The sequence below is a fragment of the Euleptes europaea genome, chromosome 2 (genome assembly GCF_029931775.1).
Source record: "Euleptes europaea isolate rEulEur1 chromosome 2, rEulEur1.hap1, whole genome shotgun sequence".
Lineage (NCBI taxonomy): Eukaryota > Metazoa > Chordata > Lepidosauria > Squamata > Sphaerodactylidae > Euleptes > Euleptes europaea.
The window spans coordinates 113,058,769-113,071,397 of NC_079313.1; the positions used below are offsets into that span (position 1 = coordinate 113,058,769).

The 12,629-nt window shown below is 43.6% G+C and overlaps 1 protein-coding gene across 1 annotated transcript in view; it reads left to right on the forward strand.

Annotated features, from left to right (window-relative positions):
• The first annotated feature begins 1,488 nt into the window (after positions 1 to 1,488).
• The window catches only part of TOP1 (DNA topoisomerase I), an 87,736-nt gene continuing 76,595 nt past the window's right edge, over positions 1,489 to 12,629 (forward strand). Inside the window, exons 1-2 of the mRNA XM_056844872.1 lie at positions 1,489 to 1,541; positions 2,400 to 2,424. Of these exons, the coding sequence (XP_056700850.1) occupies positions 1,509 to 1,541; positions 2,400 to 2,424 (58 nt within the window). The 5' untranslated portion in view covers positions 1,489 to 1,508. The remainder of the gene's footprint in view (positions 1,542 to 2,399; positions 2,425 to 12,629) is intronic.

The following is a 12,629-nucleotide window of genomic DNA, read 5'->3' on the forward strand; positions in this document are numbered from 1 at the left end:
GCCTAACACCTCCAACCCGCCACTCCTCTTTTGCTTGCCATAATTAACTACTAAGGAGATGCGTTCCAAGCATTGGACGAAAGGAGTCCTGACTCAGGCAAATTTCCGCCAGAATGCATTTTGTTAGTTAAAAGGGGCTCCTGGACTTGTTCTGTTCCATTTAAATCACTGGTTCCCAACCGGGGGTCCGTGGACCCCCAGGGGTCCGCGAGAACTAAATTAAGGTCCGCAAAACAAAGTTATAAACCTATAATAAATTAATATTTTCAATTAAAAGTTCTCTATTATAAAATATATATTCAAATATTATTCTAAGTTTAATGTTTAACTAACAGTTATGATTAAAGTTTATTTGCAAATTCCCGGAATTTTTATTTTGAACCTTGGGGTCCCTGCACCGAACAAAAAAGTCCTAGTGGTCCCTGGTCAAAAGAAAGGTTGGGAACCACTGGTTTAAATAAAACTGCCTTGTCGAGACAGCCACCGCATACACGTACCGGCGGCGTTCTGTTAGGTTCAGGCACATCCCTTGCAAGTTGCAAAATTGCTTGGCGAGTCAACTTTCATACCGATCCAGAAGAAGACCTTCGACCTGCTTGCTTCCTGTGCATTTCGAAGAGGAGGGTCTTCTCACGCGGCTTGCAATGCAATTCCATCAAGCTTCCTCTGATACGCCTGCACTTATTAAATAACGTCCAGTGTTCCGAGCAAGCATAGACATAAAACAGGAAAAAAGCGTCCATAATGTGATAGATGAAGCATTGCCCACCGGCATAGAGTTGCAATAAACGCAGAGGCGTTGCAGCCCCGATTGCTACTGTAACGCCTTCGTTACTTGCAGACTGTCACCCACAAGGATTTCCGCGCATGCTTACAAAGAACTCTAAAATACGTACAAGTCAGTCGGAGACGGTGCGCATGCGCAAGTCTTGCACAATGTGCTGCAGAAAAGGACCTTCTCTGCTGCAGGAGATGCAAATTCGGAAAGCCCACCTCTCGCTGCTCATTGGTGGGGGAAAAAAATAAGGGGTGTGACCGGATATGCAAATAGCACCCGGCGTGCTGAGGCCGGAGGAAGTCACGCCAAAGCAGGGGGAGGGGAAAAAAAGCAACCGGCATTTTTCGCAAATGGCGGAGAAGGAAGAGGCGTGGCTGAAACGGCACAGTCGTAGAGGGGAGGCGGGGCCCACAAGGGCCTGGTGGGCGTCGGCTAGGATGGAAATCAGACGTCACAGGCGTCGCTCATTGGAGGAAACGGAGGGGGTGGGCGGAGACATGCAAACGAGGCGGCGGCTTCTCCCAACCGACGGTCCCTCCCCCGTCTTCCCTCCTGGCTCCGCCCTGCGGTTTAAAAGTCGCGGCGCTTGCGCAGTGGGAGGAAATCGGGACTTAGTCTGTTACACAACTGGCTGTGCTGTGTCGAGGGGGCCGCGTTCTTCCTTCGGCCTCAGACCCTCCTGCTCGGCAGGCTTTTCGTTGTCCCCCCCCCCACATACATTGCTATAGGCATGAGTGGGGGCCAGCTGCACAACGACTCCCAGGTAAGGGGCCTCCAACTTCTCTAGGGGCAGAGGGAAGGAAAGTCCATGGGCACGAAAGGCCTGCAGTTGCCTTTCAGAGAATTATGGGGGGAGGGGGAGGGGAGGGACACCTTCTCTGCCTCAGTTTCCTTAAAGTGTGGGGCCCGATATAGTATAAGGAAGAATCTGCCCCTGTTTTCCCCAGAGGATTTTGGGGGTGCTTTGAGCTCTGAGAGAGCCCCATTGCTTTCCTATCTTCCCAGGGCAAAATGATCATGGGCCTTTAGTACCCTATTAGTCTCTCCTCATCCTCCCCCCCCCCAACCCCTAAATCCCCCCCTTTCTAAAGATCCTCACCCCTTGCCTCTCCTTAGGGGCTCCTTGTCTATTATTGCTTATGGACGCCCTTTAAATCGCCTCCCCTTAAACGTGGTAGGTACATCTTCGCAGCCCTTTTGGCAAAGAGGGGGGGTCCTCGGGGGAGAGGAATGTTTCCTCCCCCCCCCCCGGTTCCTTTTGGTCGATCCCCTCCCTCTTCTTAGAGGACAAGTAGGGAACATGAATGGGGGGGGGGAGGAGTTGGGGGGCGACGGGGCCTCTGGGGATATGTAGACACCCACGAGGAAGAAGGCAATTAAAACCAGAAGGCAAAACTTGTGGGAGGGGGGTGGAGGCAGGGAAGGGGGGGACCCCTAAATTTGGGTCTCTATCCTTGGATTTAGAGATGTCTTGATCGGTTGCTGCCTACGCTTTGCACTGTGGTTTCCTTGTTGGGGGGGTGGATTTCTGTGTCTGAAGCCATTCCTGTATTCAGGTCGAGGGAGCCTTTTAAAAAAAAAATTTTTTTTTTATTTTGTTTTCCTTCCTTCCCCCCAATAGATCGATCCAGATTTCCGAGCGAATGGTGAGTCACCCTCTAAATTAGGCTGGAAGGGTAGGAAAGCTTTCCTTTTCTCTCTCTCCCCCCCCCCTTCCCCCTTGTATTGCTGGGGATAGCAAAAGACAGACATGGCGTCCCAGAGACTAAGTCCCGTCTCCTCGCTTACCGGCCCCATTGTTCCCATCCAGCTCCCTAATGCTCCGAAACCGCGCGGCCCTCCGCCCACCTGACCGAATTTCTCGGGAGAGAGGACAGTAGAGACCCCGGATCCATCCTCCTTTGCCTTTGGGGGGTCCCTTTTGGGCCCCGATTGCCCCCTGGAAAGTCGCCTTGTCGACGGTCGGGACTTAGTCTCTGCGCCATTTTCTTTTTCTCTCTTCTCTTCCCTGTGTGTCTCGCTTTTTCTCCTTCTCCTCCTCCTCCCTCGAGCTGCCCGCAAGGAGCCTCCTGCAGCGAAAACATGCGAAAGAACCGCCCCCCCACCCTCTTCGAAATATCCTTTCCGAAAAGGAAAATCTCTCGCTTTTATATTAAAAAAAGAATAATGCTTGACTTCGTCGCTTAGCTGCCTTTTATTCCTGCCTCGTACCCTTTTCTCCTCCCCCAGCGCTGTTTCTTTCCATCAATCCCTCCTCTTTCTCTTCCCCCCCCCCAGGAAAGGTGGTTGCAACATGTTGCTCTTTAACGCATTCTGCATCCGTTTGAATTCCTGACATATTAAGATCTGGACGCAGAAACTTTTAGTTTCTTGGGTGGGGTTTTTGTCCTTGCGTCCGAAAAAAATAAAACATTGTGGGCAGTTCAGCAAAGTGATGGTCGGTACTGCTCTGGAAGTTTCTCTGTTGGGGGTGGGGGTCAGACTGTCAAAGCAATATGGGATGAATATCTTGGAAGTGTATTTTTCACATTTGTTGAGTGTGTGTGCGGGGGTCGGCTCTGCGACTATGCCTTTGTCATTCCTTCAAGGGGAGCGTTCCCTGCCCTTTGAAGGGAGGAAGTGGGGTCTGGGAGAAGGGGGGAGAGAGACTTCACTGTCAAAATTGCTTCCTGCACCTTTTTTTTGTTTTTGAAAGAGTGATTTCACTTTAGCTCTCAAGACCTGGAGGTCTTTTATGAGACTGCCTGCCTTGCTTTCCACCAACATTGCAGTACTCTGCATTTGCATTGCCGGCTTGACAGCAGATTTGATGTAGTTTGAATCTCTCTGCATAGTAGCATGTCGACATCCTTTCTCCCTGTACCCTCAAATCGCTCTGTTTAAAAATTTTGATTTTATGTTTTTGAGGAATTTTTTAAAAAGTGAAAGCCTTCCCAGTCCAACAGTGAAGTTCATAGAATGCATACGTTGAAGACAATCTATTAAGGGGGACACCATCTACTAACTGATATATGTGTGTGTGTGTGTTAAGTGCTGTCAAGTCGCTTCAGACTCATGGCGACCCTATACATACATGATATATACATACAAGATATTTTTACCTGTAGGGAATTGTACCCATCCAGCTACACAAAACGTGCACTGGGCTGGACTTTCTCAGGAGCCTGGTTGCCAGGGCGCCTGAAATCTAGCTGTTCAGTTGTTAGGCATACAACTGGTACTTAAAACTTGGGTCTTGGGAACTGGAGATATTTATTTTAGCCCTGTTAAGGGGCATTTCAAACAAATATAAATATTCTATGAAGTAAAGTAGGAGCCTTTCCTTTAAATGATGCTTTTTTTGCCTCCTGTTGCTGGTCCCATTTTTTTTTAGCTGTCCTGAAATGTCATTATAATAGAACCCCAGGCTGTTTAATGTTTGAGTTGTTCAAAGAATAGGTGGTACTGGTAGTCATGTCCTTTTTGACCTTGCCACCAAAGCTGACCTTGGTTTTCTGTCTTTGAAGGCTCTTTTGTCTTCCACTGTACCAAAGTGCCTTTGACTTCTGAGTCAGAGACTATGGCAGGCTGAAGTTAGTGTCTTAAATATCTGTTCCCATTCCAGGCAAACCGGTGGGGGAGGCTGAATTAATGTCATAAAAATTATATTGCGTACACAAAATCAGCAGCCACTGTGTTTTTGCTATGGAGTTGCCTCTCCCCCCTGCCCTCCCTGTCTTCCTTTCGCAAGGCGTCAACCCTTCAGTTTTTAAGAAGGTGAAGAAAAATGTTTAAACACAAAAAGTAGCAAGCTGTGGGATTTTATTCAGTCACATTCATTTAAGACCACTGATGAAAAATACAGCTTTTGTGACTTACTAGTTACTGAGTATGTAATGACAAAATCTATAGGCATTTGATGACGGCAGCACATTTTAGGCAATATAATAACTGCGCTACTTTGTTCTGTTCTAGATCACAGAAGCTATGGAAAGTATAGCTAGAAATTCTGAAGTGTTTGGGGTACCCAGTGAACATTCTTGATTTATTGCATGGCATTGTGGCCTCTGAATAGGTTTAACCGCATACATTAATGTGGCTTGGGGGGGGGAATAGTGTTAAAGATGCTGTCAAGCAAAAGCTGGGCCTGTCACGGGCCATTAAGTGTCAATACCTCACATAATCAAATTGTCTTGGCCAGCTTAACTAGACAGTGGGGTATGTAGAGTGTAATTCTACAATATTTCTATTTGGATACTGAGTAAGAGAGACTATATTTTATTCTCTCCATAGCCTTTCTATAGATATGCTTTGGTGGCTGCTTAGAAGTTTGCAAAATTACTACCTTGTATTATGTTTACTGCTTAACTTGGCTAATTTTCAGAACCACTCAAAATATCCAGAATACATGGTAAGCCCTCGCATAATTGTGCCATTTCAGAATTCTGGTTGCTTGATACTTTCCTATATTAGACATTTTCTGCATATAGAAAGCTGGTATGGTAAGATTAACACATTTCTCTGTGTGATCTTAGGTTGCTTTATGCAAGTGGTGCATTCGAACATGCAGTTTCTCTTGCTGTCATCTTGTAATGCTATAGTCTTGAGAAGGACTGTGACTTTGTATTTTTTCTGAATGCTAGAATCTGGTTGAACATACTGGAAAATCATTTCCCAAGATATTGGGGAAATGTGGGCCAGCAAATTTGTATTTCTTTATCTGCTTTTATAACAATATATTTAGTTGTGTCCTTTAAAATTTATAGTCACAGTGTGCACTTCTTTAAAATGCTGAGCTCTTCTTTAAACCCTAGATTTTTCCGTTTGTGGCAGGCAACCCCAGAGGTTGCTCTAGTCTCCTAGAACTGGATTGCTTAGAGAGTTGAGCTCGTGTAATGCTGTTCTGGTATTGAAATGATCATGTGGCTTGTATCTGAAAACAAGTGACCCTTGGATTTATGAGGATGTTCATATTTACTCAAACAGTTCACTGGCTATAATTTTCTCCTAATGAATTAATATGTCAAGCCAAGGAAAATTGTGTGTGCAACATTGTATCTAATCCAAAGTCTTGAAATCTGTTTCAGCAGGGTGCATTTTCCTCCCCTGACAACAGTGTGTCTGCTAGAATCCATCTTGTCCTTCAGTTCCTACATTGTTTGCAAATCATGGCTGTTTTCTCATTTTTCAAAGAAAGACAATTTTCAGCTCTGATGTCAAACTGCTAAGAGGCAGCACCATTGGACACCTTATAATATCATTTTGTGCCGTGTGCAAGCCACATTTTGTCTTTCCTTGGTGTTGAGAACATTGTAGAGCTCACTGGGAGGCCTCCCTAAAATTCACAAGTAATATAGGTCTTTGTGAATTTTTCTTTTATTCATTATTGATACTAAGACAGAAGTGGAAAAAATTGGTAGAAATCCAGGGACACACATTCTGTATACTTAGGCTTTAACGCATCATTTAAACCCTTTGGCTTTTTGGAAGCTCTACTTCTCACTGAATGTTTACAGCTAATTCAAAGCATATTTACTCAAGTCCCATTAAGTTCAGAAGCAATGACTCCCTAGGATGTATAGGATTGCACCTAATTGATGTTCTTAATGTAAATGATATTTGACCTGAATAAATTACAAATTTGACTTTTAGGTGCATGAAATGTAACTTTTTAAAATGATTAACCTGTGCATCTGTAAACAGTAATTAAATAGAGAGTTGAAAACCTTAAATACTGTAAGACTGGATTATTTTAATCAATTAAACTCCATAACCTATGGTCGTGGTAGGAAGTGTTTACTTCTGGCCTTGCTAGGAAATGAATAATTTGGGGGAAATGTCACTTGGCTTTTGCTTTCCTATATCAGACCATGAGGAAACCTTTTACCTTCTGAGGCTTTTGAGCCAGTGTGGTATAGTGGTTAAGAGTGGTGGTTTGGAGTGGCAGACTTGAATCTGGAGAACCGGGTTTGATTCCCCCCTCCTCCACATGAGCGGCGGATTCTAATCTGGTGAACCGGGTTTGTTTCCCCACTCCTCCGCATGAAGCCTGCTGGGTGACCTTGGGCTAGTCACAGCTCTCTTAGAGCGCTCTCAGCCCCACCTACCTCACAGGGTGTCTGTTGTGAGGAAGAGAAGGTGATTGTAAGCCATTTGATTCTCCCTTAAGTGGTAGAGAAAGTCGGCATATAAAAACCAACTCTTCTTTTCTTCTTCTGAATGGCAGATGTGGTAAACTGAATACAAATTCCAGGATGGTGAAATGCACTTCTATTCCCTTTTCTCCAGGCATGGTCCCCTTCCTTTTAAGCTAAATTTGCATGTGAATTAGTGTGGGACCTTTGGGAAGCTTTTTACATTCTTTACCTCAGTTTTTTGAGACTCAGTTGTGGCTGAGCAGCATCTGCAGCCTTAAGCTTGTGAAAATATTGAAGATCATCCACTGGAATTGGTGTGATTAAAGGCTTTTTTTGCGATATTTGAATTATAATGCTAGCTAGTGTGGTAGTCTTGAGTTCACATTTTCCATCAAGAAAGACACAAGGGTACCTTTTAAAAGAGGGATGTAGGAGTCTACATTGTCATCTTGTTACAGCATACATCATATGGAATGTTCCATCAAAAGAAGAGGAAGTTGAGGGAGGACATGATTGCTCTCTTTAAATATTTGAAGGGCTGTCACTTAGAAGAGGGCAGGAAGCTGTTCCTGTTGGCAGCAGAGGATAGGACTTGCAATAATGGGTTTAAGTTATGGGCTGAAAGGTACCGGCTGGATATTGGCGAAATTTTTTTTGCAGTAAGAGTAGTTCAGCAGTGGAATCGGATGCCTAGGGAGGGGGTGAGTGTCGTCCTCCCCGCACTGGCAATCTTGAGGCAGCGGCTGGACCATGCAGGCTGATCCTGTATTGAGTGTGGTGTTGGGCTAGATGGCCTTATAGCCCCTTCCAACTATATGATCCTATGATTCTAATTTTTTCTTTCCTTAAAAAGAGGCTAAAGAAAAGGACACTATTGATCAGATGCACTGCAGTAGTTCGAGCTACTACCATGGAATAGAATATATCAGCTTTATAAGGAAAATGCTACTCTGTGTTGCAAACAAAGGCATTTCTTTTATGAACTGGGAACACTACAGTGTGGCACAGAAATATGTTTTGGGGATCTGCTGTTTAAAGCTAGTACCTTTGAGGATTGCCTACCAGCTGTTAACTGTGAATTGTCTTACTAACAGTATACCAGCAAACTTTGGGACAAATTTTAAATGTAAGCTTGGATGCCTCTTAGGAGGGTAAGAGAAAGTTCTCCTCAGTCAATATTGTGGCTGGTTTACACCACGGGAAACAACTCAGCATCATCTAAAGTTGGTCTTTGCCTCTTTTCATAGCAACAAAAAGAAGCCATAGTCACACACTGGGTAAAATCTATGTGCTCACTGTGTCATGGGATGCTAGGGTTACACCACATCACCTGTGGGACTTTGTTGAGGAGAGGCTGTGGTTCAGAGGTAGAATGCAGGCTTTGCATGCGGAAGGTCTCCAGTCCCTGGTATCGCTGGGCAATGGATCTTTGATATCAGGTACTGGAGAAGACCTTTCTGGGACTGATGATACTCTAGCTAAAGTCAATAATACTGAGCAAGACAGACCTTGGTATAAGGCCCCCTTGTATATGCACTGTGTTCATATGTTCCTACATGTTGCGCACTAGACTGGTGCCCACAGATTTGCTCTCTCGTGGTCAAGTGACCGTGCCCCCCAGAAAGCAGACAAGCTTCACAGGGCAGAACTTTTTCCTGCTCTTCAAAGTTCAAGTGATGTCAGATATGACCTGCCCTCTTAGCATAGGGCCCATTGAGTAGCAGTGTTTGTAGCAAGCCCGAGTCAGCCAAAATATGAATGGCTCCGCTTACAACAGCAATAATTTTCTACCCTCTTATAACACTTACACACAACTTGAATTTCTGTTATCATTGTCTTAAAACATACTGTGTTTGGCACAGTAGCAGCTGCATAAAAGCCCTCATGTACCTATCTATCATAGCTGTCAAAATCAAGACCTCCCTTAAATACTGCTACAGGGCAAATTCTGAAATAAGCAATGTTTGTGTAATGTTTGTATGGGCATACAATTATATGGATGTATGTGCCCCACTTTGGTGAAGTTATTTGAGGGGTTCGCCACCTTCTTTAAGATCATAACAGTGAAGAGCTTGCCTTTCAGGATTTTTAAAGCTTGGTTTTCTGTTCACCGCATGAATTTGGTGAAGGCATGTACCCCACTTTGATGAAGTTATTTGCAGGGTTCGCCACCTTCTTTTAAGACCATAACAGTGAAGAGCTTGCCTTTCAGGATTATTAAAGCTTCTTTCTCTGTTCACCTCATGAATTTGAGAAGTGCGGTGATGAGCATGTGAACAGCTATGCAGACTGTGGCCCTCAGCCCTGCTTATTCCACGAGTGAGATTTCTTTCTGTAAATGCGAAACCAGCTTTCTAACAGCGTAGCTCTCAGTTTACAAGAGCCGTCTTCAATTCAAACAGAGCTGCCCACAAACACAAGTTTTTGCACGGGAGCAAAGAATACATTTGTATCTGCAAACATTTGCTGGTTAGCCTACTGCATTTCTTTCTGTTCTGTTTTCGCTGTGTTATCATCACAACATGTGGAAATTATAAGTCCTCAACATGCATTGCAATTTTTCTGTTATTGACATACATTGTAGGATGATTGCACAAGACCTAGTTAATTACTGTACATTTATTGGCATCTCAGTCACTCTTCTGTTTGTTCTAATAATACAGTAGGCTTGACCTGAGAGGGAGGTTATTTTGTATCTCTAAAAAGGAAGTCTTGCTCTACCTCAGCACAGAGGGGCAGAATAATTTGTAATTACTATTATTTAAAGTAGGTTTTAGAAATACTTGTACCCCACAGTCTTTCGTGAGAACTGAATCAGCTAACTGTATATCTTCATTCAATTTTTACTCCCATCTTTATGGCACTGCTATGCATAATTATTCAATATTCAGCCAATGACACTTTAATTAGACTCAATTTGGCAGGAAGAGCAACATAATGTTTATATAACCATGTTTTTTTTAGTGTAATGATCAGTCCTGATATTAAGCTATATAATCATAGCAGCGAGGCTGTCCCATTAAGATACATGCAGTACTCTAGGAAAGACCTCTCTTTAGACTTAGTTGGTTTGGATTTCCACCAGCTTTCTGTTGGGGAAAGCAAACTGTTGCCTTCTTCCAGAAGCCCCTCTTGGCCCCAATAAACCTGCACCAAGAATCAGGATACTCTTGGGGGCAAAAACCTGTGTGGGATGATGGGCTGCGATTAGGGGAGTAAGCCAAGATCGCCCATCCTTTCTCTGGTGCCTGTGACAAACTCGGAGGATGAGACCAATATGTGTTGTTCAGCCTTATATTTGCACATAATTTTTGGTGAATGGTAAGAAGTGGGAGCGTGTGTCTTTGGGATGGGATTTTTTCCCCCTGTCAGGGTGGTTGAAACATCTGAGGCCCCATTGGGTTGGATTTTTTCCCCTTTTAAATTGTATTTTTAAATGTGTGATCCTGTTGTAAGCTGCGTTGAACCTCATTGTGGGAGAAAAGTAGGGTAAGTTAAAAAAAAAACACCCTTAATTTGGTTTCACTTACATCTACATTAAAGCTTGAGGCAGACTCCTGATCTCACTGCACTTAAAAATTCCAAGGACTGGTTGGTATATTATCATTGGTAGCTGAATCTGATTCATATGGTATGAACCTACCAGTCCCTGGAACTTCCAAATGTTGTGAGATCAGGAGTCTGCCTCAGGCATGTAATGTAGAACATAGTGCCTGAATTAGGTGATACTGGCAGGGATCCAGCAGAGTTTTTCTTCAGATAGCAGGATTTTGGTCCATGGATTATTCCCTACCCCCTTTCACACTGCAGCCCGCAGCCCTGACAGTAGCAGGAATAAAGAGGCAAGAAAGTTGTGTTCTAGGGGTAGAAATATGTCTGCAGAAACATTCCAAGAGACCAGATTTCTCTTTTTTCCTCTTTTCCCCCCTCTCTTCTTTAACTGACTCTCAACCTTCTGTGCCTCTTGGAGTGCATTCGGTCCTCAGGCAGCCCCCCATCATTTTTCTTAATTTACAAAGTAATATTTGTTTACCTGGGGAGTATACAGAAATCCCCCCCCCCTTTACTTCGTTGGCTTGATTGTGCTATTTTCATGATTGGCAAGTTACCAATATTATGGACTCACTTATAAACTCACTGAAATCATAATGGAACTGCATACATGTGAGGAATGTTTTTGTTCTTTTGAAAATTTCACAAGCGTAACATGCTTCTGGGTCACTTGGCGCTCCCTGCAGCTTGTGATCTTCTGTTTGGTTCTCCAGTATATGTGTGTAGGCTCCAAACCTTATGGTATCAATAGATTCATAATGCAAGTCTGTAAGGAGTCAAATTGACTTGGCAAAGAGAGAGAGAACCACACACAGGGAGGGGTCTATAATCTGTTACCCTAAGGGCTATTTCACACATTATACAACAATAAACCAATTTTTGCTACCAAGAATATGCTGCAGTACTTGTAAGATGCATGCCATTTCACGCTTTATAATGTTTTGTGTGTGTACTCTTTAAAATATCTTGGTGTGTACTCTTTAAAATATCTTGGTGTACATTCAGATAATTTTGTGGTCTTGACTTTTTGCCCAAAGCCAGATCTTTTGCAGATTATAGTCCCACCCCTAATTTTAATACACCAGAGGAACAAATGAACATGAGTTCATACTTTTTTTGGTTAAAGGTTGGATTGCCACTAATTCCTGGTGCTTAGAAATGAAAGAGCAAATGTGAGGGTAGGAAAGGCTGGTCAGAGGGGCAGCCAGCAGTCTGTTTGGAACTTCTGAAAGCTTTATCACAAACATGTATTGAAAATACTTTATGTCCCTCAAAATGTACCTCAGATAATGGCCAAGTTATTTTGTGCTAGAGAATGAACTCTGGCTAGTGTTAGCTTTTCGGCTGTTGTGTTATACTCCCCCCCCCCTTTTAAACTATTTGGGGAAACTTGTGTTTCAGAACATGTGCATGTGTGAGTGTCTCCTTTGGCTGAGAGCCTGTGTAGCATACTGCTTAGAGTGATAGACACAGGAGACCTGGATTCAAATTCCTACTCTCCTGTGAAGGTCACTGGGTGATCTCAGCTCAACCTGAATTACAGTGTTACTCTGTTCTTGTCTTGGCCATGTCGTTCTCTTGAGGACAAGATTCAGTTTTGTTTCAAGGGGACGGATAACTCAGAAAATAAAGCCAGCCATTTTTCTTTAAATAGCAGCCCCCTAAGAAAGAAGAAGTTTGTGGTGCTTTACTGAACTGAGTGCCTCTTGTTGTTTTTTAAACCATCATAATGACGAATGCTTGCTAAGGATGCAAAGCTGTTAGAATTGTTTGCCAGTGATCTGCGAGGTTGCACAGATTTGAGTGACTAGATGACTAAATATAGACCCGTTCCTGCCTCAAGGAAAAGAGAGTGCCCTTGCAGCCTCACTCAGAGCTTCTCACTTAGGTATATCGCATGTCTTGCTAGATCACACCTGATCTCCCCTTCCAAAGAAGTGCCTGTGTGCTTGAATTGCCTTTGCTAAAGGAATGTGGTTTTCACATATCTATTGTAACTTAGGCTCTTAAAGAATCAGCAAGCTTTCAAGAAAAGCTTAATTGTCAAATGAAGTTATTCTCAGGCTGTATGCATCTCCTGTAATTCACTTCTTTTCGTATAATACATTTGAAAATGCTGCTTGCATTGTCATCAAATGCATTTCAAAGCAATATGATTTTGCTGGGATTTCAGCGGGCACTAG